The sequence below is a fragment of the Chelonia mydas genome, chromosome 17 (genome assembly GCF_015237465.2).
Source record: "Chelonia mydas isolate rCheMyd1 chromosome 17, rCheMyd1.pri.v2, whole genome shotgun sequence".
Classification (NCBI taxonomy): Eukaryota; Metazoa; Chordata; order Testudines; family Cheloniidae; genus Chelonia; species Chelonia mydas.
The window spans coordinates 8,849,499-8,877,431 of NC_051257.2; the positions used below are offsets into that span (position 1 = coordinate 8,849,499).

A 27,933-nucleotide genomic window follows, 5' to 3' on the forward strand; every position below is an offset into this window, starting at 1 on the left:
AAGAATTGATGTTCAAAGCAGAATCACATTCATGACAGCGCAAACTCAGCTTTGAAATCACAGCCCTGCAACAGGGATATGCTTGCAGTCTCTTAACACTGAAAAGTACTCGTACCGGCATTATTGTTTAAATTATCAGAGCCTTCTCTGCAAGTATTAGACAGCTTTCAGAAATGAACTCTTGTAAAGTTTAAGACGGCCTTCACAAATCATCTCTAAAAAAAGAAAGTACAGATTAACATCCATCTGGCAAAGAAAAAGTGGTACTCTCCCGATCTTCTTGTCCAGAAAGATACAATCTGAAAATTGTGAACCCATTGTATATGAGACAGACACAGCATAATAGAACTGATGGCAAATACTCCATTCTTTTACATATAGTTTATGGGTCAAATTACCAAAGTGGTGACATGACAACAGATACACAGTTGTATAAGAGCCCATTCCATCTTTCAAAACCATTCTGCCTGGGAAAGTAAATTAGAACGATCATTGTTAATTGCGATTTATGCAATACTTCTTGTGAACGTCCATGATGGGAACAAGCATTTGTTTGATCTAATCTGACCACATGCATTCTGGATATCCTTCAGATTAAGAGGCAGTTAATCCTCATTCTGGTTAGATTATCTAAATTGGCTCTTCATCTGAGCTAATTTGCCCTTGTCCCAGTTTCTGGAGATTTATTTATCTGTACATACTTTAAAAACACATTCTCTCTCTCATGGAGCAGGGACTGGGACATATTACCCAGTTCTAGGTAGTTACTGATGTTGCTAAAATGAGAATAAATTAACAAAACATTTTGGTTCACATATTCCTAGCCTTCTCAATTAGTCCATTTTCACACCACTCTGTTTCAACCTTTACTGAAATACTCCCAGCTTCACATTTTTCCCTAGAACAATAAATGCTAAAAACTCTTGACAGAGTTCTACATATTATAGTATCTGAACTTAAGTGTATTTCATGTTCTACCTCTCTCTGCATGACTAGTGCAAGCCCAATTAAACTGGCCATTCCTGAAGATACCGTGTGCAGACAGAGCAGATAAATATTTTACGTCTACGAGTGGTTGAAATTTATTTGTTGAAGTTTTTCAAGGAAATAGTGAGGTTTCAAAAAAAATTCATACAAAATGTCTACCTCAAAGATTTTCAATTTTTTGTTAAAAAAAATTTCAGCCAACATGAATTTTTTTTTCCAGTTTTCAGCTTTGTTATAGAGAGTCAAAATTGTCCGTTGGGGGCGGTAGGTGAGGGGGAAACCTATTCTCCAACCAGCTCAATTTACTTCAATTTGTAATTTTACAGTATATCCCTACAAAATAAAAAACAAACCACAAGGACACATCCTGTGCACAGCCTCAGAGTTATGGGTGGTCTTCAGAGGTAGATTTTCAAAGGCACAGATGGGAGTTAGGCATCCTCGGCCCACTGAAAGTCAATGGTACCCCTGTCACTTTTTGTGCTTTTGAAAGTCTCCCTCTTAATCGGAAACAGTATAATTAAGAGTTAAATGTTCATGGTGCTACAACCAACAAACAGCTTGGGCGGATGACTGAACATCAAAGCAATAAGAAGTTTATTGCAAGAAAGTCCTCCCCACTCCATCAGCATTATTCTAATTACACAAGATGAAAAGAAAATGTCACCTAGTAAAATTCACTGGATCTTCCAACTGAGACTCCCCAATGGCTGTGACCATCTCACCTCTCTCCTTCCTCCCCACAGCTTGCTCTCTCAAGTCTAGAACTTCCTCAGTATGCCTGAAAAGCTAGGAAGAAGAAATAATCCAGCCAGAAAGGACCCTGCCAAAGATATGCCTAGAGCTTCTGGAATCTTTAAGCGGTTATCTGGACTCCTCCACACAAAGATTCTGAATTGCAGACTGAACAAGGTTAACACAAAATGTAAGTCTAAGGAGCTGCCAAACCCCATTGGTGATGGCAGGGAATACTGGGGAGATATCTCCTATGACAGCTGACATTCAGATGCACATTAAGCATGAAAGTGATTGAAGCCCATATAAAAAGCATGGGCTAAATTCACCTCTGGGGCAACACCAGGGATTACAGTGGGGTTAAGCAGCGATGAACCGAGCCCTTAACATTACAAAAAACGATGGAAGACTAGTTTGCTGCCCCCTGCGGCAAGGGGTGGAGACCATATTTTATCCCATCTGAATGGCAACTGCTGCATCTTCCGTGGGGCTCTCAGAGCATCTTTCCAGTTTAGGAATTCCACTGGGGTCACGTCTGTTTGTTTTAATAGGCACAGGTAGGCTCTGCCATCTCACTCGTGATGTCTGAGAAATGCCAGCTTCTCTTAAGAGAAGGCAGAGTTTAGACCAGAGAGGAAGGTAGGATTGATATAGGAGTGATATAACTGGGTAAAATCTGCCACCTGAAGTCTTCTTGGCTCTTGGCGGCTTTGCCAAATTGAGAGGTCTATAGCACAAATCCCATCAGTTCTGGATTGGTAACTTCCTCTACATCATGGTATATTTGCTCCACAGTCACTTATTATTTGCATTGCCATAGAGCCCAGGGTCCCATTGTGCCAAGTGCTGTACAAACAGAGACCGGCTGCGCCAAAGAGCATGCCATCTAGGTAAGCTCCACAAACCCAGTCAAGATCCGTAAACCACAAGCTGCCCTAATTTTTCAGAGAGACGGAAAGACACCGTTGGCACAGTGGGTTTAAAAATGAATCATTTTGTTCAAGAGTGTGGACTTGTGTGCAAAAAGCACTGAGAGGGCTGGGCACAACATCCCAGAGTAGTTTAAGAGAGGAACAACAAATTCGTCTGGGCAGCAATCGACTGATATCCTTCTGTACTCATAATACCAGTCACTGTATACAGCCAGTTGAACACGTTATAAGTGAATGATTATGGCCATAAACCTGCATGTGGAAAAAACTGTCAGACCACCTCCTTCCAGTAATGTGTGTTCCTTTTCCATGTTAGCCAGGAATTATTTATCTAAGCTTCCCACAGGTATTTTGAAGAGCTTTGCTCTTGCTAGTGCTCAGCTGAGAAAAGCTACATTTTAACAAAAAAAACCATGCCTTGTATCACAGAACGTTAAAAATATTCTGTAATGTGATGACATTGTGATCACATGAGCATTCTCTAAATTGAAAGTCTTGTCCACCCCATGTTACACGAAAAGCATTCACACACACACACAAAACAGCCAAAAGTAGAATGTTGCAAGCTTAATTTGCACCACACCAGGTTTCAAGTCACTGGTGCTATTTTTTTCCCCTTAATAAATCAATGTTAAAAGAGAAGTTTTTCCAAAAGCAAAGCTTTGGTCTAGTCAGTTGAGGTTAGTAAAAGCATGAATGGGATAGTATTCTGGACCAGGATTGTTGCGTAAATGGGTAAGAGTTGCAAAGTCTACCTATCAAAATACTTTTCTTAAGAGGCCAAGCATGTTGCACTTTGAGAAAGGCAGGTATTAAAATGTGGTTTCACATAGTGGCATGGTATGTACAAAAAATTCAATGGAAAGTATTAGATGGCTGATAATAGACCACCACCCCATTTCTTTCTTGATATCTACCTGTGATCTGTTGCCTTATACTTAGATCATAAGCTCTTTGAGGCAAAGACCATCTTTCTGTTCTGTGTCCATACAGCACCTAGCATAGTGGGGCTCTACATCATGACTGGGTCCTGCTTAGCTCTGCCAAAATACTTTTCTTTCAGCATTGTACATAGTTTTGTTCTGTTGGAGCCTTAATTCAAGAACAAAGGAGACCAATTATAAAACATTTGGCATTGTGACAGGTTCCAAGATCCTCAGACAAAAGAGACGAGTAACTTTAGTATGAGATTAGAGAAATTTTTCACCCAATATACAGTTTACTGGTTTTGTACTAGACAAACAAGTGAAAGCAACTTGCTTGTGGCCTGGAAAAGATACAAGTCACTGTCTAAATAGCATTGTGTTTCTACTGATAGTGATGTGTGGCATGCCTATAAACCTATATACATATACAAATTTCACTTATAGGGTAAATTAAGTTGGGGGGAGGGGAGCACGAATTTATTTTAAAAAGAAAAACGGTTACTAACCCAGGCCCTCACCCAGCAACTGACTATGCAAGGGGACTTTGCACTGACTTCACTGGGCTCTGTGCAGATGCAGGGATCAACTTGCAGGATCAGGTCCATAGCTGCTACTATTTTATTACAAAAACACATATGATAGAAATAAAGGCTATGACACCAGCCATGGTATTATGCTAAAGTAAATGAGACACAAGGGAGGGGACGGTGACACGGATGTCAAGTAGGGCTGTGGTGATTTTGTTAATTTCATTTTTAAACCAGGTTTCAGAGTAACAGCCGTGTTAGTCTGTATTTGCAAAAAGAAAAGGAGGACTTGTGGGACCTTAGAGACTAACCAATTTATTTGAGCATAAGCTTTCGTGAGCTACAGCTTATGCTCAAATAAATTGGTTAGTCTCTAAGGTGCCACAAGTACTCCTTTTATTTTTAAACCAGGAAAAGCTGGAATTTTTGCACTGAAGTGAGCTAAGGGAGCCAACCTGGACAGATGCTTATAGCCTTTATTGCCCACAGACCTCACTAGGAGTGGTGGGTACTTGTGCTCTGTATTATGGTAGCACCCAGAGGCCCCCGTTGAGATCAGGGACGCATTGCGCTCGGTGCTGCATGTACACATTAGCAAGAGAGTCTCTGTGCCCTAAAGAATTTACAAGGTGCAGAATCATGTCCAGGGCCGCCAGCCCTGCTGATCAACTCCTCCCCTTATAGACCTCTCAATCACAGATGTTCCTCAGCATGCAGAAGGTGCTGGGAGGGAGCGGGAGGAGCAGGGATTGGACACGCTTGTGGGAGGGGGCAGAAAGATGCAGGGAAGAGGAGGGGCAGGGGTGGAGGGCCCTTGGGGGAAGGATGAAGTGGGAGCGAGGCCTGAGCTGGAGGTTTGGGGGTCCACTAAAAGTTTTAAATCAAAACGAGGGTCCTCGGGTTGTTAAAGTTTGAAAACCGCTGATATAGAGAGATCAAGCAACTTGCACAAGGCCACAAATCTTCTGTGCGACCAAGTCAGAAATACTGTAGAACCCTGATCTCCTAAGTCCTGTGCCTAATCAACTGGACCATACCAGTTCTCAGTTTTAAATCATGATAATTTCCTCAATTGTTCAAAAAGGAAAGAAAACTACATTTCCAACCTTCTTCAGAGTTCTGATGCAGCCTCCCCCTCCAACCCAACAAATCCCACACCTTAACAGTACCTCCTTTTATAAAAATCCAGCTAGAAACCTCTGTGACCAATATGTAATTTGTAACTTCCACAAAGCATGTGTCTTATTACAGACCACCTAAAAACTGGCTTCCTGCACACGAGCATTAGTTGAGAGAATTTAAAAAAAAAAAAAAAAAAAGTGGTTTTTTGTTTTTTTAATGCAATGGTCAAGTTTTCTGGTTTATTAAAAAAAATGGTAGTTGTGGTGGGAGAAATTATAAAAACATATGTTTTAAGACTAAAAGGATCACTATAATCATTGCATGTCAAAGTAAAATCTTAAAGGAGTGTCCATATTATCCAATACCACGGATTGAATAAACAAAATTCTGAAATCTAAAATTTCAGGCAATATACAGAAGGACCAAAAGCTGTTCTCTAATAACCATATGAAAATAGTTCTAAACAAACATTTTTGGACAAGTTACAAGCAATTAAAAAACTTTTTAAACAATGGTGTATCAGTCTCTTTGTTTTAAAGGTTTATATTATTCAAATTCAGCAACTGGATGACTTGTTTTCTGCTGAAAACTCAGGTCAACTTAGCTAGGAAGGAAGGAAGGAAGAAAATGAGCTAAAAGCTATTAAGTATCAGCTAGATAGCTCATGATTGCTTCTGAAGGCAGTGGAGAGGTTAGCAGCAGTCAAAAAAACACCAAACCAAACCACCACCACCACATTATTAACTTTACTGCATATTAAAATCTTTCTGGTACTCTGGCTATTACAAATTAGAGTGTAAATAAAGTCCAGACCTGCCCTTCTATTTCACAGACCCTAACTAATTCACCAATAGGGGAAATACAACACTGAAAATTTAAAAGGCTGTCAAATTTTAAAAAAAGGACTTCTCAGCAGAGCAACTACTTTAAAAATAAACCATCCATGTATCCTATTGACCCCAAAAATCTACATATCAGTGTGCAATAGATGAAACAATACAATCTGGACCCTATGCTAAGTCTTCTATAAGAGCACGACTCCTTGCTCCTTCTGACACTGTTACGCATAGACTTCCAAACTCCCCCTGAAATGAACCCATGGAGAGAAAGCCTTCTTTTTTCATGCTAACAACTCTATTGTAACAACATCTTCAGAGGCCGTACCCAGGGTCTTAGGGAAAAGTAAACCTTTGGAGCATTTACTTCTCCACTGGAGCATTAACTCATTCACACCCAGAGAGCCTTGCCAAACAAGGAGGAGCTTTCTTTCATGTTTTTGTGTGTTATATTTTCACAGCTGTCAAAAAGAGAAGCACGTAGCAAGCAAATTATGTAAACTACCTGATTAGGGTAAAATCCTTAATGTAGATAACTTCCTCTCCCCTCCACTCCGCCCCCAGCCCCACACACACTTCCGTTAAAAATAGAAGGAGAAAATATAGGGGTTTCCTCATCTGTTACACGTGTTTTTTTAACCCAGCGAAACGGTTACACCGGCCATTATTTACATTACTCTCTTTATTCCAGTGTGTGATACTGTATACACAAAAGGTTATGTACAGGGCACTGATTCATACATTTTGTTGTTTGCAGCTTATTTGGTTTAAACTTGAATCTTCTTGCCGTACAATACAATACCATGGCTATGTTGAGATATGCCTGAAGCAAAGACAAGGGCTTAAGGAGTTATTCTTCTCCCACATAGTTTAAGTATAACTAGCCCACAAATCAAGACCGCAAGAGGAAGATGCTAGAAAATTAAAATCCTTTGAAGCACAATTTTTTCCATGAAAAACAATATCTAAAGACCTTTACTCAACTGGTGGTGTTTTTTTTTTGTTTTTTTTTTTAACTCCTGATGGGAAACAACAAGCAATTGTATAAGATCCTTTGAGATTCAGAAATCCTGATGCTTTGAACTTACCTTATATCTTAAAGCCTTCCTGAGGATCCAATCTTTGCAAAACAAAGTTGGAACATGTCTACAGTTTGTCCGAGAAACCACACATAAGCCAGCAAAAGAAAATTAATACAACAAATACAATATATATACACACTGTTCTGTTCCAATTTCAGAATTAAATTTAAAATGCAAACCTGACTGCTATACCCCTCAAACATCTCATTTTAGGAAAGCAATAAAAATAAGGATGAAATAGAAGAACTGGACCCTGCTTGAAGATTTTCAGAGCAAATAAAGCAGACTGGGCTAGCAAAATTATCATGGCTTTCGTAGCAGTTTACTACAGAAAGGTTTAAAAGATTTCAGAGAAAGGTTTAAAATCTCAACATGTGAAATACATTTGAGAGAGATTTTAAATCCCTTCACCATAGAAATATTCTAAATCTGTTTTTAACCATTTATTATTTAAAACAGCCGTTCCCACACACAGGATAAGAAGTATATTTATATTTCTGAATAGGGTAGTCATATGTGGCAATACCATGCATGGACAAATCTGGAAGGTTAAAGCAACCAAAACATACCTCCTTTTAAGCAAATGTGTGTCCCCACTGTCCTGGTTACATAGGCTGAAAATACTGTAGCCTCATTATTCAACAGATTGTTCCCACACAGGCCAAGTTGAGCATTTCAAGAAGATTTTTATACAATTCCCTTTCAGTAATTAGGACAAAAGTGTATCTGAAGCCCAATCATGTTAATACATCTATTAACGGACAAATATGACATTTTAACATTCTTAAACTCAGGTGGTGTTTCTGATCTAAATTCTCAGGTTTGGCTTTTCACCACACAGCAACAGCTAAAACTCCAAGCAATTTTCTTAAAGGTAACATATAGTTAGGGTACAGAAAAGGGTTAAAACACCATGTCAAACAACAAGTCCTGGCACTGCACCAGAAGGGACATGGGAACCAGGGCAGCTGAGTTATAAAGGCCTGATTGTAGCAGCCCACTGGATTGGAAATGACTTGTAGGCCTAATGAAACAAAACTTTGGCAGTAAAACAGAATGAAAGGAATGAGACAATAAAAGACAGGAACAAAGGGAGCAGAGTTGTTTCAGCTTAGCAAAATAAGCTCACTTTGTTGTTCGGAAAAGCCAAAGCCGATTAGGATAAACCAATGACTAAGCATAAGTCTTCCAAACTAATTACACAGTTCACCATGTGAAGTATAATTGCAAGTCTCAAAATAAGGACTACTTTACTTTCACGGGAGTTCTATAAAGCAAGCATTACCTAATAAAAAGCTGAACCATAAGAAGTCCCTTATCATCAGTAGCTTACAGCTTAAAAGGTGCACAACATGCATGTCCTGGGAGAAGTGTAATTCATTAACTTTTAGGGGCTTCCTTCTTCTAGTCAAAATCCTTTAAGAGGCTATTGCTTTTTCTTTTTTGAAATGATACTGGAGTCTTAAACGCTCAAATACATCCTAATCACAGGACAGTGAAGGAAAATATAGGCTAGAATCCATTAGCAAATAGCATGGGTTTTTTTATTTAAGAAAAGTATAACAATTTAATTATCAACTGAAATGTTGATAATTTGGACCCGTTCCTAAACTCAGACAAATGTGCTCAGAGAGAGACAGAGTGAGCAAGAGCAGAATTTCATCTCAGGGATTACAGCATTGATTTGGATTAAAATTCCAATAGCATTCTTTTTCACTGGAGAGACGGGGTGGCAACATAGGGAGGAAGGGATAGGGACAGAATGGCAGAAATTGGACTTCACTTTAATTTTTTTTAACCCCTTTAGGACATTCTGGTTTAAATAATGTAATACGTTTTGTTCCTGGGCAGCTTTTCACTTTTGCCTCTGGATCCTCCGGACAAGGCTGCAGTCTCTGGGTTGTAAGCACCGCAGGGCAATGTATATTTATTTTTGAAGTGTTTTAAACTGCTTTTACTGGAATTTAAAAGATCACAGGCACAATCTTATCAGGTTTAGGTGTAATGAAAGCATCTAACGTGGCAGCCAAAACTGACCTTACAGTGTCCTTTTTTAAAAAAAAAGTGTATTACATTTTTCACTTATCCACAAAATAGTATTTGAACTCTCAACCCTACTTTCAGCGGACACAACGGACTCAGTTCAGTTCTACCCAGAAGAGTGTATTAGGATCCCCCTCAACACAAAGAACCACGGCATACACTAGTGCATAAGGCACTGGACTGAAAACAAGGAGGGAGCAGAGGAAGGCTAAAGTAGCTTTAAGCCACTCTTGCATCCTCCAAATTCTGGGCTGCTCTGTCCTGACATAAGCCACCCCAGGGGTTTGTCTCAATTACAGCAGCCTATCCTCAGCTGCAGTGAAGCAAGCCACGACTCTTCCCCCAACACACCTACCCATCCCCTCTTCTGGCCCCCCCCATGCCAGGGCTTGCAAGAGGGGTCCTTAGAAGAAAGCTTTAGTGCTGTCTTCCTCCGTTCCTTTCCTTGGGGAATCCTCCAGATCCAGGGATTTCTTTCAGAGCCACTTCTCACAGATCCGGCCCTTTTATCCAGTGTCATAATAATTACACATAATACCTAGCTCCTATATCAGTGTTTCTCAAACGTGGCCACCAGGGGCTTTTCTTGCAGCCACAGCCGGCTGTGATTTGGGAGGGGGAGGCGGGGGAGCAGTGGCCCCTCTCGCTTGCTCCCTGTTGCTCCTGGATGCACAGCCTTGGTGTTGGTTGTTGGGGCTTCCAGTTGGGCCCTACCCCCCCTCTGGAGACACCTGGGGTACAATGGTGGAGGAGCAGGCAGCTGGTTAGTTCCCCACCTTCCCAGAGGCAATGGGGCTCAGGCTTTGGGCTTCAGCCCAGGAGTGGCATGGAAGGCAGGCTCTGGCTGCGTGGCTTTGGGTTCTGTCCCCTAGCCATAGGGCTTCAGGGTCCGGCCCCCCGCTGCCTCCCCAGCCAATCCTCCCCCCATCACCCTGGCCCCCGCTGCCTCCCCCGATCTTCCGTCCAGGACTTAATTTGTCCCCAGACTTGCCGGGACTGAGTAAATCTGCTGTGAAAACTGATACTTGTATGTTTCTTCATATCACTTTTCATAGCAGACTTACTGGCTAGCAATAAATAAATTACAGTGATTTGGATGTGTATTTGTGCATATTTATTTGCTTTTCCTAAAGGTAATTAAGTATTTTAGGAAAAAGCGTGAGCGCGGCCAGCAGCAAGAGTTGGTCGCCACACTCTGAGGCCACCAAATAATTTGTCCTGATGACCCCTGTCCTATATAGTGCTTTTCATCAGTAGATCTCCAAGTGCTTTTTGTACAGAGGTCAGAACAGAAGTGAGGGTTTCAGCCCAGAGTTCTATCCCTGCCTCTGCCACTCACCTGCTATATGATCTTGAGCAAATTGCTTCTCTCTCGGCCTCTGTTACCCAGCCAATGCTTTGTCTATATTGTCTATTTAGATCATAAACTCCTCGCAGCAGACATGCTCTTTTGTGCCTTTGTACAGTGCTTAGCACAATGGGGACCCATCTCTGCTTACTGCCATAAAACCACCCACAACTGCCACCCCCACCACTCAAATTGTGCCTTCTCATTTACCCAAAAGAACCTGATCTATTCTATTTATTTGAGCATGAGCCTTCGTGAGCCACAGCTCACTTCATCGGATGCTCATGAAAGCTCATGCTCAAATAAATTGGTTAGTCTCTAAGGTGCCACAAGTACTCCTTTTCTTTTTGCGAATACAGACTAACACGGCTGTTACTCTGAAACCTGATCTATTCTGTATCTAGTCCTGAACTTGTCCCATCTTGGGACAAGCCAGACTTTCTGTAACAAGGCCCACTCAGTTTATAAAAGCTTCTGCTCATGTATTCAGTATTACCTACCCCAGTGTCCAAAAATCATGAGTTGCCCCCTCCCCACCCCAAATCATGAGATTTTTTTAAAAATAATAATAAATTGTGTGTTCTTTTTCTCTCTCGTTTTTGAGCCTTTGGGACACACTCCAGTCATGTTTTCCAGCTTTCCTCTGCAACTAAAAGGGCTAAAACTTCCCTTATTTGTTAAATGAAAGATTCTTTAAGGAAAGCAACAAACATCGGGTGACTTGTGATAAAAGTCACAGGAGTTAGAATTGCAAATACGCAGCAGTGCTCCCTGGCAAGTGTTTGTGTCTAAAATAAAATCTAATGGGGAATCTAAAATAACTGCAGTTTTTGCTTTTTACTTTTAAGTTTCTGTCATTGAACTTGGAGAATGATGTGGTTTCAAATAAAATGCTGGAGGTCCCTTCCTACCAGCTATATTTCAACTAATGAATGATACCCAATCAGTTTGGCCCACTACCTGGTAGCCATCTTATCCCCGAGGTGTATTTCGAGAGCTATCTGAAGTTATGGAAGCAGCCACTCGCCTTTGTTAAGCTTCTCTCTGTAACAAGCAAAAACAAGATTTCTAGAACCACATCACTGGTTAAGTATTTTTTTTCCACCCCAATAAATATATCAAATATTTCAAAGAAAAAGGAAGCAGCTGGAGCCGTTCTTATCAAACACGGGAGGCATCTCAGGAATGTCCATTGTATACGGCCTTTTTTTGTTGTCTATGAGAAAAGAAAGTGCTCAGCAATTCCAATCCTTGCAGCCACGCTGATGATCCATCATGAAATATTATTTGTATTAAACTACAAGCGAGATTGAGGCTCCGTTGTGCTAGGCACTGTACGAACACATTTTAAGAGAGAGTCCCTGCCCTGCAGAATTTATCTGCCTTTTCTAGTTAGATTGTGAAAGGTAGGAGGGAAATAGGCACAGAGATGGAAATCAACTTGCCCAATCAACTGGCCCAGTGGCAGAGCCAAGGATAGATTCCAGGTCTCACATGCCAGTCCACTGTATCACTTTACTAGGTCTTAATGTCAGGTGTGCTGAACACCCACCAGCACTGACACACATTGGTGTTACAGGTGCTCAACACCTCTCAGAATCAGGCCCTTAGACATCACCACCAGATGACGGCAAATCTGAAACACAGCCCACCTGTGAGGTTAGCATTTTTATACTACCTCATGTACGAGTAAACTGAGGCACAGAAAGCGTAAAATGTCTCACCACGGTCATGCAGCAAGTCACAGCGGAATCAAGACAAGAAGTCAGGGGTCTTTTCTCCAAGCCACATGCTCTTACAGTTAGTGTACTGGACTGGGTTCATTCCCAGCTCTGCAACAGTCCTCCTAGAGACGTTGCCTAAATCACTTAACCTCTTTGCCCAAGTTCCTCATCTGTAAAATAAAGGTAGGACTTTCCTACCTCACAGGTGTGCTGAGAGGGTAAATATTGGGGAGACACTCATACTATAATGACTAGAACTAGAGAAGAGCCAGTTAACAAATAACATTGTTGTATACTATAATAGTAATACCTAGCTCTTGTACTTTTCATCAGTAGACTAGAACACAGATCTCTTGAGCCCCAGTGCTCTTACCACTAGGAAACACTGCCTCGCATTATCACACTCATGCAGCTGTGTCACTTCAATGATACATGACTATTTGGTCTCAGTACTGATTAAAAGATGCCCGTTGTTGAAGGCCAGAGCAAAGGCTTTTAGATGTGACTCATGATTTTGGGTGCCTTCATTTTTGGGTCCCCAACTTGAGAACACTTCAAAAGGACCCAATTTTTATGAAGTACCGAGCACCCTCCTTCTAAAAGTCAGGCCCCTCTTAAAGCTGTCTCTAATCAGGCATCCATATTTTGAAGCAACCAGAATCACTAGTCCCTTTTGAAACCTTGGCCTGGCTATCTGCATTCTCAGAGACTGAGAAACTGCAAGCATGAAACTACCAGATGGCAAAATTAAAAGACTATATTAAGGGTGCACTCAGGCAATATGCAAAGCACATACATCAAAACTATTATTAACTTCAAAAAATACAGGTTAGAGGAGTTCTGCAGTTTTGATAATGACTACAGAAGTAGCATCCAAAAGCTATATAATCCTTTAATAAAAGGCTCAGCAGCCTGTAAACATCCTGCCGGAATCGAAGATTATTGAAAATAAAATGAATGGTTTGCAAAGCAACTATCAATCCAGCATAGGAACAATTTATAAGCACCACTCCTCTGCCCTCAACAAAATAACGTGTGGCCAAGGCTCTCAGAGGCTTTTTTAAAACGCCCAACAGGGACTGCGAGCTGCTCTGCTCTGTGGAACCTGATGTGTCCTCCTGCAACTCTACAACCAAATCATCAATTATTGCCAACAAAAACTGGGAATTCAGTTGTGTGGACTAGCAGGGCTTTAGTGCCAGTAAATACCTGGAGGCCTGAGACACTGTGGCAACAGAAGTCCATTTCTTTTCCGTCTCTTAAAGGTCAGCTCACCCTACCAGGCCAGTATAAAACAGCTCAAAGAGTTTCTAGGATGTTGCCCAGACCATTACTGAGAGTATTGCAGAATGCAACCTGTTGGAGCAATTGGTTTACAAGTAAAGAACAACAATGGTGCAAGAATTTCCAATGAATTATGGTAGTCACTGCATGCACTAGCATTCAAAGGCCATCATATGGTGATGGATTAATAGCAACAAGTTCTTCCCAACGTATTTTGGACTGATTAAAAAAAATTCAAAAGGGGCACCTCTCTGAAGCTCTAGGCACTCCTGACACAAGTTATTTATAACAACAAAAAAATGAAATGGTCTCTCTGCCCTGACCAGAATGCAGCACCCCCATGCATCACAAAACTTTCCTCCCTTGCACAGATCTTATCCCTCCACAGCTGTCCGAACAAAGAACTATACCATGCAGCCTACCCTGAATACCAAAAGAACAGAAATATTTTCTTGAGCGGGAGGGAGCTGGTTCCAAAGTAGAGGGTCCCCCAGAGAGAATAAACTATCAAGCCTCTCCCTAAAAAATCAAGGAGGATCCAGCTCAGATGCTTCTGTTGATTGCAAATGCTGCAGTGTGACATGGCAAGAGATGTCATCTGTTGGATAGGAAGGTCCCAAGTCATTTAGGACTTAACCAAAAGGAATAGAATGAGGTGGAGTTTAGGCACAGTACTTAATTTTAGAGCAAGAGAGATAAGGAGACAAAAGATGACTAGTGAAACACGTTCTGCTTTGCCTACCTCACCTGCTGCTTTTAAGAGCAAATTCAAGAGTAACTTGTTTAAAGTGTCTGAAAGAGTTTTCAGCGAGATTGCACCTAAAGTCTCCCAAATGGATCTCTTGCACTAATCAAGAATCATGTTCAGAAGACTTTTGCCTAATGCTCATATATAACAAGAGAACGTTATGCTGGCTCATTAAGGTGATAGAAGACTGTAAATCCTTTAGAGCAGGGTCACCCAAACTTTCTGCAGACAATAACTTTCTGGAAGCTACAGAGTCCTAAAGTTTGCTTGACTTAATTGGCCCATTGGGTTTTCAAGTGAAACTGCTTCGGTTCCATTTCAGTGGCAGGCTTGGAAGAATTAAAATTGAAATATCCCAAAGCACACTGCGTAAACTTGCCATTGCATAACCTCGTCACATTACTTCGGACTTGGGAGCCTCCTGCAAAACAATGCATTTTGGGAAGGGTCTTGCCTTCTTTTGTAGGCCATGTCTTAAGAGGACAATCAACCTGAAACCTAATCAATTAAGAAAAAAAAGTTAAAAGTCTTTCTAAGTATTGCACATGCCCCTGAATCCCGCTGACATCTTTTGTGGTTTTACAATCACATTGCCCTAATTTAAATTTAACCTGCCTCCTCCTGCATTGCTGTGTGATTGATCCACGCAGACAAAAAGGGGAATGGAATGACTGTATTGTGCCAGAAGTGCAAATGACTATGTGCAAAGCACAGCAAACAAAATGGGGAAAAGAGAAAAATATTCTCTCTGATCAGAGTTTTCATAATCGTAAATGTTACTGTAACAGTTGCAGGTAAAAACAATTTCAGACAGAGGTGTGATTATTAAGTTGACAGGGATCCTTTAGAGACAAAGATGGCATTGCAGACTCAGCAAGCTGCTTTTTGAGTGGTTGGAGTCATTGCCACTTTGGACTTGAAATTATCTGTTTAGAAAGACTCAGGGATCCAAGTGCTCTACAATAGCTTTCTCTGCTTTCCCACACGGCCCCAATCCTGAAACAGAATCCTTGCAGACACAGAAGCCCTCTCGTACAGAGCCCAGTTTGAGTGGGATATCATGCTAATAGGCAGGCCTGTCTGCAAAGATCCAGTTGCAAGATTAAGACTATATTTGTTCCTTTCTTGAAAATATCCTCTTCTAACATTCTGGTAGTTCCAGGTCTTCTTCAGTGGTCCTATGTCACTTCACAGGATGTTTCTGCAACATCCAAAAAGGACCTTGCTCAGGGAACTTTTTTAAAAGAAAATCAAATAGACATTCTGGTGTTACAGACAGGACTTCTGTTATTCCTAAGGCTCTATTATCAGCTACTGGCATAATGTAATGACTCCACATAAACTCTCTGGATCTGACTCACACACACCCCTTTTCCCACTGTAATTTCTGTTAAATAGGAAGCTGGTTTTACGATGTATGAAATATTATATAATCACTTATCCAAGCGCCAAATTCTTCCCTGAGATACACACATGCAACTTTTAATGATTTAGTTGCTAACTTTTATTAAAGAAACAAAGCTGTCAACAGTAAAACTGTTTTTTTTAAATATATGCATTATAAATACAAAAGGAAATACTGGGCTGATTTCAATAAACGTACCTAAAGGCAAAAGTTAGCTCCACATTTGATTGTGACTCTTGCTGCAGTTTTTCAAAATATATTTATAAAACAGAAGGAATTCAAACTATGCAGTGTTGACTTGTGCTGGCACTCACCTTGCCAAACTGTTCGAAGTATTGCTTTACATCTTCCACTACTGTATTAGCAGATAATCCACCTACAAATATTTTCTTTGTTCTTGTGACCATCTGTAAGAAATTACAAAACAAGCATACAGTTTAACCAGATTATTCAAAACATTATGTGAAAAAAATATTTTTCAGATGCCATTCCCTAACCAAGTTAACGAGAATATTTCTTCACAAAAGCAATTCAGAATCTATTCAATTATATTTGGTATTTCTTGTTTCAAAGGGGAGGCTAGGTATCGGCATTCAAAAATACTGTCCTAGTCCCCTTAGGTATTTTTTTTTAAATAAACTTTTTTATTGTGGTTCTCAATGCAAACACAACTGAAAAAAGTTACAGTATAGGATCAAATTTCCTGTGCCTACTAGCTGTAGTTTCAGAAAGACACAAGCAGGTGATCAGTGATTATATTGCACGTAAGGGATTCATAGATGCCAAGGCTAGAAGGGACCACTGTGATTCTCTAGTGAGTCTCAGAGTAGCAGCCGTGTTAGTCTGTATTCACAAAAAGAAAAGGAGTACTTGTGGCACCTTAGAGACTAACAAATTTATTTGAGCATAAGCTTTCGTGAGCGACAGCTCACTTCACCTTAGAGACTAACAAATTTATTTGAGCATAAGCTTTCGTGAGCGACAGCTCACTTCATCGGATGCATCCAATGAAGTGAGCTGTCGCTCACGAAAGCTTATGCTCAAATAAATTTGTTAGTCTCTAAGGTGGCACAAGCACTCCTTTTCTTTCTAGTGAGTCTGTCCTCCTGTATAACACAAGCCATAGGACTTCCCTGAATTAATTCCTGTTTGAACTAAAGCATATCTGGATTTTAAAATTGCCAGGGATGGAGAAGCCTTTACAGCCCCTGGCCAGCTAATCCAATGGTTAAATTACCCTCACCGCTACGGTTGCCAATTTTCTGATAACAAAAAACTGACCACCCTGGCTCCGCTCCTCCTCCGAGGTCCTGCCCCCCACTCACTCCATCCCCCATCCCTCCGTCGCTTGCTCTCCCCCACGCTCACTCACTTTCACTTGGTTGCGGCAGGGGTGCAGATGGGGGTGAGAGCTCCGGCTGGGGGTGCAGGAAGGGGTTCCGGGCTGGCGCCAAGGGGTTCAAAGTATGGGAGGGGGCTCAGAGCTGGCGCCGAGGGGTTCGGGATGTGGGAGGGGATGTGGTCTCTGCGGTGGGGCTGGGGGATGAGGGACTTTGGGTGCAGGAAGGGGCTCCGGAATGTGGGAGGGGGCTCAGGGTTGGGGCAGGGAGTTGGGGTGTGGGCTCTGGGCTGGGACTGAAGGGTTTGGGATGCAGGAAGGTGCTCTGGGCTGGGGCTCGGGCTCCAGGAGAGAGTTTGGCTGCAGGAGGGGGCTCAGGTCTGGTGGGGTGCAGGCTCTGGGAGCGAGTTAGGTAGCAGGACGGGGTTCCGACCTGGGGCAGTGAGTTGGGGTGCGGGCGGGGTTTGGGGTGCTGGCAGGCAGCTCCCAGAAGTGGCTGGCATGTCCAGCTCCTAGGCGGAGGGGTCGGGGGAGCTGCAGAGCCAGCATTTGGGGCAGGGGCAGCAGCAGCACGCAGAGCCCCAGTGGCCACCCCTACCCCTGGAGCCAGACATGCCGGCTGCTTCTGGGAGCCACGCGGTGCCAGGGCACGCAGGGCGCCTGCCTTAGCCCTGCTGCGCTGCCGACTGGACTTTAAGCAGCCTGGTCAGTGGTCCCTGTTCAACCGGGCTTTCCGGACACCTGCCAACTCTACTCACCGTTAAAACCCTGTTATTACTTTCCATGGATCAGATTAAAAGGAAATTGCCCACTTCATTTAGATTTTAGAATAACTAAAAAGACGCCTACCCACCCCAACATGCATTAACAATGCCATTTAAAACCCAGCCGCATTAAAATGATCAATTCAGCAGGAGCTCAGGCAGCCACCTACAGACATTTCTTTTCGCCTCTTCATAGTCTAGGAGGCATGCCCTCGGCCCTCTCCACAAGCCCTGTAGACCAGTGGTTCTCAACCAGGGGTCTGGGGCCCCCTTGGGGGGGCCACAAGCAGGTTTCGGGGGGGCCGCCAAGCCGAACCAGCATTAGACTCACCGGTGCCCCGGACAGAAAGCTGAAGCCCCGCCACCTGGGGCTGAAGCCCAAGACTGAGCAACTTATCTTCGCGGGAGCCCCTGTGGCCTGAGGCCCCAGGCAATTACCCTGCTTGCTACCCTCTAACGCCGGCCCTGGCTTTTATATGCAGAAAATCAGTTATTGTGGCACAGGTAGGCACAGGTGGAGTTTTATAACATGTTGAGGGGGCCTCAGAAAGAAAGAGGTTGAGAACCTCTGGTGCAGAACATGTGTCTTTTTCACCATTCTCAGAAGTTCATCAAATTTGGACTATTTCCAATCAGGGGTGGAGAGCAAGTTCCAGAGTCCTGGAGCCCTCACAGAGAATGCCCTGCCAGCAGCTCCTCTTTTGTAACACCTCAGTTCCAGCTCAAGCACCCCTGCTAATAGCAGCTATGGCAGTATGGCATGGAGAGAGAGGTGGACAGTCACATAAGCTACTCCCAAGCCATTTAGGGCTTTATTGGGCAGAATCAAAACTTTAAACTCCACCAACAGGCAGCCAATGCATATCAGGAGCACTAATGTCATATGATCCCAGACAGACGACCAGGTCAGTAAGCAAGCTGCTATCTTCTGCACTTTCATGCCACTTTCTTCTGTATGGCCCAGCTATTTTGCAGTGGGAATCAAGAGTAAGAAAGACAATACAGGAAAAGATCCGTAATGCTGGTGAAAAGAACTAGCGGACAGTATCAGACCAAACATACATTTTGAAAGTTTATGGCAGTTTACTAACTGAAAGCACGGCTCAAATGGGTACATAGAGATGCCATGTATAAAAGAACCTGATTTTATGTGTTCCATCAGACACAGAATGGGCTTGGCAGAGGCATTCAAACTTATAAAGAGTACAGTGAAAAATGCATCACTCACTCCTTTTTACTTTGCCCCATAACCTGAGAACAAAGAGTCCGTTAAATTAATGGCTGGTAGATTTAGAACCAATAAAAGGAAATAGCAGCATGGACAGTCAGCCTGGGTAATTCATTTCTGCAACTATTCAACTGAAATGCAGGGGCTGGATTAATTTTTTTAAAGGGCCAGATATATTTTATGACAATTGGCAAAGTTTACGATTATGCAAATTAGTGCCTTGTCTACATGGAGGATTTGACCTGACTAACCAGCCAAGAGGATAGCTACAACAGTGCAAGTCCCCTAATATAGACAGGTAAAGCCATTATGTGTGTTGGTGGAGCTTAGTCTAGTTTCAAGCAAGAATAATCTCCACTGGTGAAAATAGCCTGTCTTTGACTGTCTATGCCTAGGCTTTGTATTGGTGCCACTATACTGGTGACTAGCCACGACTGACTGAAACTGGGTCAAGTCTCCAATACAGTCAAGGCCTAAGACAAGCAAAATTGAATCCCATGTTCCTTGCTGTAAATCTACAAGGAGTCTGAAAGGAATCCCTCCATTCCTTACAGCAAAAACACATGGGAACTCTCTCTTCATTTGAGGCACCAAGTACTAGCCCTGGGCTAAAGCAGGATCCCAAACTAGATTTGATCTAGTATTACAAACTCTTAAGGTCCTAAAGACATACACAAAGAAAAGCACAATCAATCCTGCTTCAAACCAATCAGGATGCCCCAAATAGCTGATAAATCAGATGCTCCTTTGATGCCTACAAATTAACAGTTTTCTAGACAGCACTCTGGGAGCCTTAATCATGATCCCTCCAGCATAAAGACAAACATTCCCAAAGATGGCTAAGAAAAGAAAAAAAAGCCACTGGCTTGTGTGTGCATACAAGGAAGGACCAGAAGACTCTTGCTTAAAAAAATACTGTTGTAAACTCCAGGCATGCACAGTCAAGACAAGAACCTCCGTTACTGAGCCATTCTACCAAGGACTGCCTTAAATTACAGATATTGGTACACTACTCTAACTGATTGGTGTAAATAGCTACCGGATTTACTAACAGCTTGTCTATACAGGGAATCTAGAATAGCTATTGTTGATTAACTCCATAAATGGACACTTATTCCAGAGTAAGAGCGCTGCCCTCTGAATTAGCTTAATCTGGATTTAACATGCTCCTTATCTTATTCCAGATTAATTATCCCACGCTTTTATAATGTGGAAGGCTATAACTATAATCAAACACTGTTAAAAACACAAGGCTCTGTCCTGCAAATCAGATCCCATTGAAATCAGTGATTCTTCCAAAACCGGCATCTGCCCGGCTGGATCCATTGGATGACTAAAGACTAAGCCTTCTACCTCTACCAAGCTCAGACTCTGCACAGAAAACCTGGAGTATAGAAAAAAGTAAACATCACTCCAATTTCCAATGCTATCAAAATCTGCTATAGATACTTCCCCAAACTGTCACCACAGCCATGTTTTAAAGACTTAATTTTATTTATTTATTTATTTATGGTGGTGGGGGGAGAGAGAGAGAGAGAGAGAGAGGGGTATCAGAATTCAATTATTCCTTTCCTCTCTGCAATCTGGGATTCTACAACCGATGTCCAAGCATATATTTTCCTGCAGAAAATTGTCATTTACAAATAAGAATTTGCAACTAAAGGATTTTGCGAGCCTGTGAAGAGCCCTCTTGCCTGTTGCATTTGATTTAAGATTGGGCCAAGGCTCTGGTGTCATATAAAAGAGGGAGGAAGGCAATTATTCTAAGTAATATTTGAAATCATCATCATTCTTTAGATTCGAACAAGAAAGAAAGAAAAAGCTACTTCTTTTGGAAGCAAGACAGAACGGTAAAAAAAAAAAATCCCCGTGTTTCAATAGATTCATTCCAAGCAAGTATTTGTAATGACAAGCAAATGCACCACACTGTAATGCCCAGACATGTGTTGCAAGGTGGGAAGTGGTTTCAGAAAGCAGCTCTTTGGTAGAAAAGAGAGACAAAATTAAGTCTGCTTTTGCAATCTATGTTTTCCTGAAAAGACAGTTCAATTGCTTTGTGATACATATTCCCCTCAGTGAATGAATACAAGTAATTTGTTGCCTTAGCAATTCTTCCAACCCTGACATGCTTAAATACGGGATTTCTTTGTCTTCCTTCTACCCATGGCACAAGCCACCACAGGGAGCCAGTCAGCGTGAATGTCCAGATCACCAACAACTCAAGCAAGAGCATCAAGAAGATCAAGATCGCAGTGTGACACCATGCAGACGTCTGCGCCTTCAGCACCGCCCAATAGAAAATGTCCTGTGGCCAAGACTGGACAAGATGAGCAGGTGTATCCAAGCTCCATCTTTTGCAACATCTACACCCCAACATCCCTGCTGGCAACAACTGTGAGAAGTGGGGCTTGGCACTGGATGGGGAACTCAAATACACCAACCCGGCCTCCAGCACCAGAGTCAAGGAAGGGGCCAATAAGGAGGTACCGGGGGTCCTAGTCTCGTACCGTGTGAAGGTAAAGCTGGTCCTGTGTCAGGGTGAGGATGTGCCTGTGGCACTTCCCTTCCTGCTAATTCACCCCAAGCTCCCAGAGCAAGCCACTCTGTTATGGCCCCCGTCAGCTGTCCCAAAGACGGATGTACCCATCCACACCAACCTCATCAAATATGAAACCAACTATGGGGCAGGACAATGACATTATATTAGAGGACTTCACCCACCTGCAGCTTAAGGGGTACAAGGATGATGACCATTTTTGTTGGAGGGGGGAGGACTGGGCTACCCTTTCCTTCCCCCATCCTCCCCTCCCCCCCCGGCAGCAAATATGGGGCCTGATGTCTGTGGATTTCAACCATCTATGTCTACGCTTTTTTAATTCTCCCCCTCCCCTCCAAAAGGGGGCCCCCAAGGAATTTATTTTTCTTTTGTCCTACAGATAAAAGAAAAGAGAAAAAGGAAAGGAAAATAAAAAGAAAAGAAAAAAGAAAAACCATAACCACGCCTCCAAACTGTGCACAGTTTATTATTTCACCTTTCTACCTGCTCTGTCTAAGATTATGAATTACTCCACGAATGTGAATGACTGATAGCATGTGGTTGTAACAGACATAATGGTTTGAAGGGCAGCATTTTTCAGATAATGACCTCAAAGTGCTTTGCAGACACAAAGTAATGAAAACTCACAACCACAGTGAGATAAGGCACTTCCTGAGGTCATACAGCAAGTAAACAGAGTGGGAATGGAACCCAAGAGTCCTGATTCTCAAGCCTTGTCTAGACGTGGAATTGGTGGCCAGCAATTTATGTAACTGGGACAGACAAGGATAGTTGTGATTTCAAGCATATGAAGGCTTAACCAGTATAATTTGCAGCTTCACTGGCTTCCAGCCATTAGATGGGTGAATTGGGACTAATCCCAATTACAAACAAATCTTAGGACTCAGGCTCTAACCAGTAAACTCTCTCTCATTAGCCAGACAGATGAGTTCTGAGTCTTCACTGGGATAAAATAAACCCAAGTAGCAGAGATTATCCAGAGAGCTGAAACCAAAAGCATTGACCAAGAACCCCCAAATTATCACCTTATTCCAAGTGCGACATGGAAGCCAGCTATCCTCGCCATCCTAATCACAAGAAGGACATCGAACACAATCTTTTACAATGCAATTTTGTAACCGTTCACAGAAATATTCTAATAATGGAAGTATTACAGTCAAAATCTAAGAGTACATCAGAAGAAACATACAGGGCTGGTGGGTGGTTAGTGGGTGGTGACAGTAAGGGTGGTACTTGACAGTTTTGTGATTGTAGGCAGCAGAGAAGAGGATGGACCCATGAGTGTGTTTGTTTTTGGTATTTGTTGGTTTTGGATTTTAAATTTTATGTAATTTTTCCCCCATATAAAACCAGCACCATTTGGGGAAGAAAATAATTGCCATTGTTGCTTAGGAGTCATTTCAACGTAGAGACAACAAAAAGCAGAGAAAATCTAAGAATAGAGCTTAAATTTCTTATTTAAAATGTCAAAATATCTCTAAATTTCAATATTTGACTTAAATTTTTCATCCAAACAAAATTTTGTTGGGGAAATATTTTTATTAATTATCTTTTTTTTTTAGGGTAGAGGAACAATGGTCTGGTTAATCCATTAAAAATTAATGTTTATGAATGGTAGCATTCAGCCTCCACTCTTTCTGAATCCATGTCTTTGTTCTAAATTTATCATCCACAGTATTCTGTAAGATTATGTACAGTTTGGAAATAAAATGCTTCTGGCTGTTTGTACATTGAAGGTATGTCTGTGCCTATTGCAGGAAATGATAGCAGAGAGAGGGATGCAACTTTGGTTACAAAGTCTGTTAATTTTAAGTACCTGCAAAATTGTTCTGTTCCTATACTATGTTGTTGCTGCAGTTAATCGAAGCATGTGAGACTGTTACTGAGGAAAGTCATTTAAGATTATAATCCCTTTATGGGCCCATGTTTTGAAAAATGTATTTGCCTCTGCAGGCTGAAATTGACCAAGTCCTGTAATAGAGTGTGGTAGTGAAACATGGTTTTAGAGAGAGGAGTTCTCTGACTTCATGCCAATTTTGCAGGGGCTGGATTATAATCAGATTGTTTTTAGCCATATTGGGTAATTCTTGTTTTAAACAATAGGCTAAAGAGTCAATCTGAAAGATGAAATGCCTATCCTATTGAATCAAGTGTCATATCAACAATACATGATGTGGGATCGAAGTGAAGTGTTGCCATTCGCATATGAGACATTGTAATGTTGCAAGCTTACAGAGTTTTCAGTTTGGAATAGCCAGCAACCTACTTAATTTCCTTGCATATTTGTAATTTATCAGTGCTAATCCAGGGTTTGTTGTTTTTCCACTAGAAGTATTTGATAGCTTGATCCAGTGATTTTTTAAAAAATAAATGGCATTTAAAGTAATTAGGGACTTTGCAACAGTCAAAGCATCTCTGATTCTCAGAGTATCTATTCACATTTTTAGATAAGAAAAGGTCAAATTCTTTTTTAATGTGGAGGTTACCTATCAGAAGAATTTAAGGTAAAGGTTTTAAAAATATTGTTTTCTTACTGTTCTTTTCATATGGTTTTTCTTGTGTATTCTGTTTTACAGAACGCTTCTTATTTTGGGAAGCATGGACTATTAAAACGTCACACAGGTAAACTGTACATTTCCCCCTCAGTGAGGATTAGATAATTTTGTGCGTGCCATTGCATTTTTATAAAACCTCCCACTGTGAAGCAAAAAGTGCGTTGAAGTTGGGGTCAGCCAACAGATGTAGTTCTCCTAGGAGTAAAAATCACCTATATAGGAGTACATGGCAGCAGGGTCAGAGATTATCTTTGAAAAGTCATGGAAGACGGGAGAGATTCCAGAAGACTGGAAAAGGGCAAATATAGCGCCAATCTATAAAAGGGGAAATATGAACAACCCGGGGAATTACAGACCAGTCATCTTAACTTCTGTACCCAGAAAGATAATGGAGCAAATAATTAAGCAATCAATTTGCAAACATCTAGAAGATAATAAGGTGATAAGTAACAGTCAGCATGGATTTGTCAAAAACAAATTGTGTCAAACCAACCTGATAGCTTTCTTGGACAGGGTAACAAGCCTTGTGAATAGGGGAGAAGCGATAGACGTGGTATATCTTGACTTTAGTAAAGCTTTTGATACTGTCTCGCATGACCTTCTCATAAACAAACTCGGGAAATACAACCTCGATGAAGCTACTCTAAGGTGGGTGCCTCTGGAGTTAGTCATTTGTAATCTCAGCTAACTGTGTGTACATGAGACATTCCTTCAGCCTTCATTTCCCAGGCATTTCAATTTGACAGAGCTTGACTGGAGGACTAAGGTGTAAAACTGTTTAATCTGCATCACAAATTGGGGAAAGTAATTTAACTTCAGAGGAAACTAATTATATATAAAGCTAAAATGTTTCTCAGGGTACCTGTCTCTCTACATATGTGTGTGTGTGTGTAGAAAGAGAGAGAGAAAAAGAGAAAGAAAGAAAGCATTTTAGCTTGCTCACCTAATCAGCAGTTTGACATTCCATCACTCTTGGTGTCTATTGCCTTCTAAATAGGTTTATAATTGGAAAAATTATCTTTAGTATATGCGCTGAAATATATTTTATACTCCATTATGCTGTACATTCTGGCTACCATATAACCTATGATTAAAAACAACAATAACTCACCTAATGGGGAAAGTGATCTTGTAACTAAATTACCAGAACTCTTCAGCAGAATACAAAACCAAAGGTAAGAATTCTCCAAAGTTTCCTGCCTCTGGGATTCCATGAGCAAGTTCCAAAAGGCTATTTTTTTAAAAAAATGAATTCAACAGCTTCTATGAAAGAAAGTTAACATTTACCAAGAGCTGCCAATTATTTACTATTCTTAGAATAGAGGAGAAAAGCATCATAACCCCAATATCACTAACTGGTTAGCAAATGATGGTTTTTCATGGTGAGAGTTATGTTTTATCTGGTATAAAACAGACACTGGATGAAATTCATTCCTATGCTGAGAGCTAGCACATGGCCTATGTGCCACTTATGATGTACTTATGCACGTAAAATAGGATTTAAGTGGGACTTAAATGTTGCACATGCGTTGTCCTTGCCCCCCACACAGGAGTGAATTTTACCCTGTCTGATTAGTACCAAGCCACAAAAATGTAGCACTGTGAAGTTTATGTATCAAGTGAATCTTTTAGCCATATAAACATGCTGGGCCAGATTCTTGTGACAGTAAATCAGTATAGCTTCACTGAGCAAAAAGGGAGCTAGATTCTATTCTGCCTCAGGTATCTCAAACGAAATTGTCACCTTGGTTTCTGCTGTAGAGTCTCTGTGGCTACTAGGGAAAAAACTCAAGTTCTTTATTCAGTTGCAGGTACAGCAAAAGCAATAGTTGCATTAGCACCCAAGGCTTCCCCATGGCTCCCAGAGTCAAACTGTAACCCTTTTTGAGAGGGATCAGCCCTCAGAACAAGGGCCACTCATCCTCCATGCCCAAACATCCTTCGCCTCTCTGCTAACATCACCCCAAAAGCTGTCAGTCGGCGACAATGCTGTTCTCAGTAGGAGTTGCTGGATGTTGAGAACTTTGTTTAGGTGCCTAAATGGGAGAACCATTCTCTTGAAAAACTGCCCCCAAGTGTGGGTGCCAAGATCTTTTGCGGGGGCGGAGGGGGAGAAATCTGGTCAAGTCAAGTCAATGAATTTTAAAGGCTACAATGAAATTCACCAGTAAGAGCTTGTCCTCTAGAGAGCCACTGACCCAGCACTACTGGAATGACCACCACCCTCACAGCTGTTTTCTATTGCCATGTTCTAGTGAACAGGTTTCTGAGTTACTGAAGCATAGAGGAGATAGGGTGGAGGGGTGGAGAGAAAATCTACTTTAAGTTTTCCTGGTTACTTTAGCTTCTTTTCACTATGTGGTCTCAATAAAACTAAATTCTCCAGAGAGTGCAGAAAATTTAGCTCACGTGCAGGTCTGGCTACTGTTCGACAACATTTAAATTATGTTTGCAGTGTTGTTGTAGCCATGTTGGCCCCAGGATGTTGAGAGAGACAAGGTGGGTGAGGTACTATCTTTTATTGGACCAATTTCTGTTGGTGAGAGAGAGACAAGCTTTTGAGCTTACATAGCGACCAGAAGAAGAGCTCTGTGTAAGCTCAAAAGCTTCCCCCTCTCTCATTCACCAAGAGAAGTTGGTCCAATAAAAGATATTACCTCACCTTCCTTGTCTAACATTTAAATTATTTCAATTTAGTTATTTTTATTTCTACTGCAGTAGCACTTCAGGACCACGAACAGGCATTTGGAGGTCCAATTCAACTCGGCACCATGGGTAGGATTTTCAAAAGTGCCAAAGAGATTTAGGGGCCCATGTTCCACTAGAAAACAATACGACTTGTGCTCCTCTGTCAACGAGGCTTTTTTTTTTTTTTTTTTTTTGAGAATGTCACCTTGAACAAAGATAAAGCTCTCTGCCCCAGAGACCTCACAATCAAAGATACTGTAAGAATATTTAGTAGGAATGCATCGACTAGCCATTGCCAAGATTTACTGATGTTGGTGATTCAATTATACTGCACTCCTGCAATGAAATGAGATCCGCCAAGAAAAGAAACTACAACCATAGAAACTGTGTCCTACAGTACGGCGTACGTTTGTGAGGGACTGTGTTTATAGACGACGTGTTCACCATAGACTGGAAACAAGGATGCACAAGTTGTATGCATAGGAAGGAGGCTTTCAGATAGAGCTGGCTAAAGTATGTCAAGCTGGGAAACTTGAGCTGTGGAGTTTTCCAAAACATCACTGCAAGGGAGCACAGCTATCATCTGTCCAAGCTTGAGCAATCAGAGAAGGGCTAGCAAAGAGAAAGGCTCTGTACAGAGGTCAGAGGGCACTGCGAAGAACAATTTCTGCTCACACACACAGTGGGACAGATCCTCAGCTGCTGTCAACCGTCATAGCCCCATTTGAAAGCAGTGGAGCTGTGACAACTTACACAGGATCTGCTCCCAGTGTGGAGCGACCTCTTGGACGGTAACTACAAAGGCCAAGATTTTCCAACCTGCGTGCCCAAAGCTAGATTCCGGAATCCGCACTTGAGTGACCTGAGTTTTTCCCCAGCTTCCGTTGACTCAAAAATCTCAACCAAGAATAGTTCCCCACATTTGTATGATTAAAATTATAGCCATCCCAATTAAAATCCGTGAGCTCGGAGCAAAGACGTTAGGCAAAATTGAATACGTATCTTCGATTGTTGACATATTTGCATACAGCTGCAGCTTTCTGCCTACAGAACAGCAGTTCCCAGGCACTGCAGAGCCGAGCAGAAGCGCTCACCTTGTTCAC

The 27,933-nt window shown here is 41.8% G+C and overlaps 1 protein-coding gene across 12 annotated transcripts in view; it reads right to left on the minus strand.

The window, feature by feature from the left end:
* The window catches only part of MSI2 (musashi RNA binding protein 2), a 389,199-nt gene that overhangs the window by 255,083 nt on the left and 106,183 nt on the right, over nt 1–27,933 (minus strand). For all 12 annotated transcript variants that reach the window (XM_043531405.1, XM_043531404.1, XM_037880473.2 and 9 more), the window contains one exon: nt 16,014–16,106. In XM_043531405.1, coding sequence (XP_043387340.1) covers nt 16,014–16,106 — 93 coding nt within the window. The remainder of the gene's footprint in view (nt 1–16,013; nt 16,107–27,933) is intronic.